Source organism: Mus caroli, unplaced genomic scaffold, assembly GCF_978045245.1.
Source record: "Mus caroli unplaced genomic scaffold, Mus_caroli_1 scaffold_4, whole genome shotgun sequence".
NCBI lineage: Eukaryota > Metazoa > Chordata > Mammalia > Rodentia > Muridae > Mus > Mus caroli.
The window spans coordinates 139,109,986-139,115,382 of record NW_028227259.1 but is presented as its reverse complement, the minus strand read 5'-3'; the positions used below and the strand labels follow the sequence as shown (position 1 = coordinate 139,115,382).

The window sequence follows — 5,397 nt, the reverse complement described above, 5'->3', positions numbered from 1 at the left end:
GAAATTGATGGGGAGAGGGAAAGGACAGAGAAAGAGGCCTGGGGGTGGGGGGTGGAGGTGAGGACAGAGGGGTCTCAGTTGAGGATGCTAAACTGAGGCTTCTCCTATGGGAAAACTGCTACCCTTGCGGTCCAACTTGGAAAGTAAGGCCATAGAGAGCCCATCTCCTCCCTCCTTCATTTTGTTCTCCTTTCTCCACATCCCTATCTCCCTACCACTCAACCCCCCACGTCTGGCAGTAAACTAGGCGATTCTGAAATGGGCTCTGAGTTTTTTCCCAGGTAGTAGGTAGACAATTGATCCTAAGGATAGACATCTGTGATGATCATGGAGCCAGACTTGAGCTCAGAGGAGCAGGTAAGGGGAGCTATGGCAAAGGGTAGTGTGTCATGTGGCAACTGGGTCCCCATGGCAACTGGACCCCCACCCTATGGCATCTGTGAGGTCACCCTGCCTCTCCTGGCTGGAGGAATGGGTGGAGGCCAGACATGGAGGCCGCTCCCCGGGTCAGATCTGGCCTTCTCAGAATTCTTCTGCGGGCTGGGAGGCTCTCTGCACTGGTAAGCAGGGTATGGAGAGGGCACCTGGAGATTCAGCCATTCTCAGCCACCAAGGAATAAACAGTCAAGTCCTGAGAGCCCCATCTCCCAAGTGCTGTGGCATCTTGCTTCCTTCTCCTCCTCTCCCCCTCCTTTCTCTTCTCTCTTCCGTGTGTGTGTGTGTGTGTGTGTGTGTGTGTGTGTGTATGTGTTTAAGATAAGGTTCTATTATGTAGTCCTGGTGGTGTCCTGGTACTTTCTGTGTAGACCAGGCTAACCTTGAACTCAGAGATTTGCCTGCCTCTGCCTCCCCTGTGCTGAGACTAAAGATGTACATTGTTATTCCTAGCCCTTCATTTCTTTCCCTTAAAAAGATTATATATTTATGTCTATAAATAGTGTGTGTGTGTGTGTGTGTGTGTGTGTGTGTGTGTGTGTGAGTCCTCTCCTTCCACCATGTGGGTCCTGGGGATTGAACTCAGGTCGCAGGCTTGGCCGACAGTGCCTTTACCTGCTGAGCAATCCCATTGGCCTACATTCCCTTTCCTTTCCTCTCCCTTGCCCTTCTCCCTCCCTGGCCTCCTCTCTTTCTTTCTCACCTTTCTGTCTAGTGTGCATGTATGTGGGTGTGGGTATGATGTATATACATGTGTGTAAATGCCTGTGTGTGCACATAGAAGCCAGAGGAGGGTGCTCTCTCTCTTTCCCTCTCTTTCTCCCTCCCTCCCCTTCCCACTCTTTCTCTCCCTTATTTCTTTGATCCTTGGAACTTGGAGTTGATACATTTGTTTATTCATTTTATTTTGTCCAGCAGCTTTGCAAGCCACAGATATCCTCCTGTCTTCAACAATACCTTCAGTACTGAGGTTGCATGCATGCACTGGGCCATGTGTGTCCTGAGGCATACATGCACTGGGTCATGCGTGTCCTGAGGCATACATGCACTGGGTCATGTGTGTCCTGAGGCATACATGCACTGGGTCATGTGTGTCCTGAGGCATACATGCACTGGGTCATGTGTGTCCTGAGGCAACATGCACTGGGTCATGTATGTCCTGAGGCATACAATGCACTGGGTCATGTGTGTCCTGAGGCATACATGCACTGGGTCATGTGTGTCCTGAGGCATACATGCACTGGGTCATGTGTGTCCTGAGGCATACATGCACTGGGTCATGTGTGTCCTGAGGCATACATGCACTGGGTCATGTGTGTCCTGAGGCATACATGCACTGGGTCATGTGTGTCCTGAGGCATACAATGCACTGGGTCATGTGTGTCCTGAGGCATACATGTACTGGGTCATGTGTGTCCTGAGCCATACATGCACTGGGTCATGTGTGTCCTGAGCCATACATGCGCTGGGTCATGCCTGCTTTGGTTTATTCTGTGGGTGCTGAGACCAGCACTCTCTGATCCTCATGCTTCACCAGCAAGCACTCTCCTCCTCCTCTTCCTCATCTTCCTCCTCTTCCTCTTCCTCCTCTTCCTCTTCCTCCTGCCCCTTTTCCTCCTCCTCTTCCTCCTTCTCCATCTCTACCTCCTCACCTCCCCTGCTGTCTCACTATGTGGTCCTCAAACTCACCATGTAGCCCAGGCTAGTTCCAAAACTCACTGTATAGCCCAGGCTAGCCTTGAACTCTTGACCTCTGTTCAAGAGCAGTTATGTGCACCAGGCCTGGCTTCTTATCCTGGTCCTTCAGAACCCACAGTTCCTAGACCCTGAGGTTCCCATGGATATAGGGTACTAAGGGGTCAGTCCAGGTTGATCATCTCTGTCACCTCTGGGCTGGAGGCTTTATGCTCTATCAGAGAGGCAAGCTCTTCATTGAGGAATTCTCAATTACAACCTTATCTCCCCTGCAACTTATCCCACTTCCTGGTGAATAGAAGACACCTTGAACAACCTGCCACTCAGATGAGAGACCTGGAAAGCTGTCTCTCCTCCTCTCTGTCACAGTAGGTCTCGCATTAAATCTGCCACCCCTCTCCCATATCTCTACATCTCCCTGTCCTTAATGATACTTTTATGCCCAGATTCCCTCATGCCAAGGGCAACCAGGATTCTAGGCAAGCCCAGGTATTTGGGAGAAGTCAGCCAGCCCTGTGCTCGAATTTCACAGAGTTAATTAGAGGGGAGGTCATCTCTACTTATTCGTTTTTTTATTTTTTATTAATCATTATCATTGTGTGTGATGTGTTTGGTGGGTGCTTGCTTGCCACAGCACTTGTGTGGGAGTCAGAGGACGATTTGGGGGCGTTGGTTCTCTCCTCCCCCCTTTCCATGGTTCTGGGATCAGACTGAGGTCACCAGGCTCGTGGGGTGAGAACTTGAGCCACTGAGCACTCTATGCTCCGTCATTGGTTTGGTTTCATGTAGATGAGGCTAGTTTTGAACTTCCTATATAGCCAGAGGACCTTGAACACCAGATCCCTCTGCTCTTACCTGCAAACTGCTGAGACTACAGGCATGCACCACCTCTCTTAGTTTTATGAAGAGCTGGGGCTTGAACCCAGGGTTTCATGCATGTTAGACAAGCACACCACAGCCAAGCTCCATCCCCATGCTTAAAAGTCAGAGGACAAAGTCAAAGTCTCTTACGGGGCAGGAGAGATGGCTCAGCAGTTAAGAGCACTGACTCTTCTTCCAGAGGTCCTGAGTTCAAGTCCCAGCAACCACAAGGTGGCTCACAACTATCTGTAATGGATTCTGATCTGCAACAGCATGCTTACATACATTAAAAAAAAAAGTCACTCTTAAAAAAAATCTTTGGAGGTAGAGGCAGGTAGATCTCTGAGTTCAAGGTCAGCATGGTCTTGTTCCAAGACAGACAGGGCTACACAGAGGGGAAAAAAAGATCATAGGCAGGGCACGGTAGCACATGCCTTTAATCTTAGCACTCAAGAGGTAAAGGCAGGAGGATCTCTGTGAGTTCAAGGCCAGCCTTATCCACACAGCAATCTCCAGAATAGTCAGGATTACCTTGAGAGCCCAGGTCTCAAAAGAAACCAAAATCAAATGAATGAATGAATGAATGAATGAATGAGAAACTATTCCTGTGTATCACAAGTGAATTGAGACAGCTCACAATGACCGAGCAACCCCTATCTCTAAAGCACTGGTTGGGTTTCACCCAGGTTGGTGACACTGGTGTCCCCATCTTCCTACAGCTGATCCAGAACCGCACTCACTTGTACCGCTTTCTGCTCCTGAAGATGGCCATCTTTCAGCACTGGGTATTGGGGCTGGCCCAGGAAGCCCGGGGTTCAGGCAGTGACCAGGCCCGCCTGCTTCAGGAAGTCATCATAACCTGTGCTCTGAGATTGGCCCTTCGAGCTGGACTGACATTGCTGTGGGTCCCCATGTGGCTGCTGCTCTGGGGACCCAGGCTGGCATACAGAGTCGGACTGTGCTGCACTCGTACTGTGAGGCTGGCCCTGGGGCATCTCTGTGCCTGTGAACCTCTCGGTCTGTCTCCAGCCACCTTCAGGGACCTGTTTCTATCCTGCCTGCACAGCCTGATGCTGGTAGCTTTGCTGATGCTGCTGCTAACCTGGAAGCTGATGCAGAAAGCCCATCACTTTAGTCTGGGCTGGCTACCCAGCCAGGTGGGTTAACAGGGATGCAGGCGGATGAGCCTGGGGACTTTGGGTGTGGCCACAGCTGGTCAGTACTGGCCATGGGAAGGTCCTGGGGGGGGCACTTAACATGCTGTCTGTCTCTCTTAAATTTTCTTATTTTAATGTGTGTGCGTGTGCGTGCGTGCGTGTGCGTGCGTGTGTGTGTGTGTGTGTGTGTGTGTGTGTGTGTGTACATGCGCAGGTATCCTCAGAAGTCAGAAGAGGGCGTTAGATCCTCTGTAGCTGTAGTGACAGGCAGTTGTGAGCTTGTACCTACATTACTTAATGTGGTTAATAGAGACCAAACTGGAGTCCTCTGTGAGAGCAGTACTTGCTCTTAGCCGCACACCCATCTCTACAGCCCCGTACAACATTGCTTTTAACTTTTTTTAATTTTTTTCCAGACAGTCTCTTTAAGAAGCCCTGGCTGTCCCAGAACTCCATCTGTAGACCAGGCTGGCTTTGAATTCTTAAAGCTCTGCCTGCCTCTGCCTCCCAAGTCCTGAGGATCCAAAGGGGTGCGCCCTGCCACCAGGCTCATAGAGTGTTTCTTTAAAAAATTTGCATGTTGCACACAAGTGGGTGTCAGAGAGCATCAGGGTTTGTTTCTTCCACAATGCTGGGGCTGAGGCCAGGGCTCAAACTTGGCCGACTTGAACCATCCTTCCAGTCCTTACCAATGCTCTTGCCTGGCCGGACCCTCCTGCAGAATTCTGTGTTGCTGGAAGCCCCGGCCCTGCTGAGACGCCTCTACCTGTGGGTGGAACACAAGACCACACTCACTTCCTGGAACCTGGCCTATCTTGTCACTTGGATGACCTGCCTTGCTTCCCACCTGCTTCAAGCTGCCTTTGAACACACAACCCAACTGGCCCAGACCCAGGAAGTCAAATCCCAGGAGACCTCGGGGCCCCCTCCTCAGTTCTTAATTCCAGAATCCTCCACTACTGAGTCTGGACCCCTCCCACCCCAGCCTGAAACCCCTGGAGAATAAATGTGTCCCCCACCTGCCCCTCCGACTCACCATCTTTTTACCTCGCTATTCTGTGGAAGTCTATTCTGTGTCATGTGTGCACATGTGCATCTGTGTACCCGTGCTTGTGAATGTACAGGGGTGAAATCCCGGGCTCAGCACTTCTGGAAGGAAATCACATTCCTCACGTGCCTCTCAGGTGTCAGGCATCAACCTCCTCGGATACTTTACACATCGTTTAGTTCGTCTCCTAGCAACCCTAGC

The 5,397-nt window shown here is 50.9% G+C and overlaps 1 protein-coding gene across 1 annotated transcript; it reads left to right on the top strand.

Annotated features, from left to right (window-relative positions):
- Window positions 1–471: 471 nt before the first annotated feature.
- On the top strand, window positions 472–5,162 carry Tmem270 (transmembrane protein 270). Its single transcript, XM_021163727.2, has 3 exons — window positions 472–560; window positions 3,711–4,148; window positions 4,870–5,162. Exons 1-3 carry the CDS (start codon window positions 489–491, stop codon window positions 5,152–5,154), a joined length of 795 nt encoding a protein of 264 aa, XP_021019386.1. The 5' UTR covers window positions 472–488; the 3' UTR covers window positions 5,155–5,162.
- Window positions 5,163–5,397: the final 235 nt, after the last annotated feature.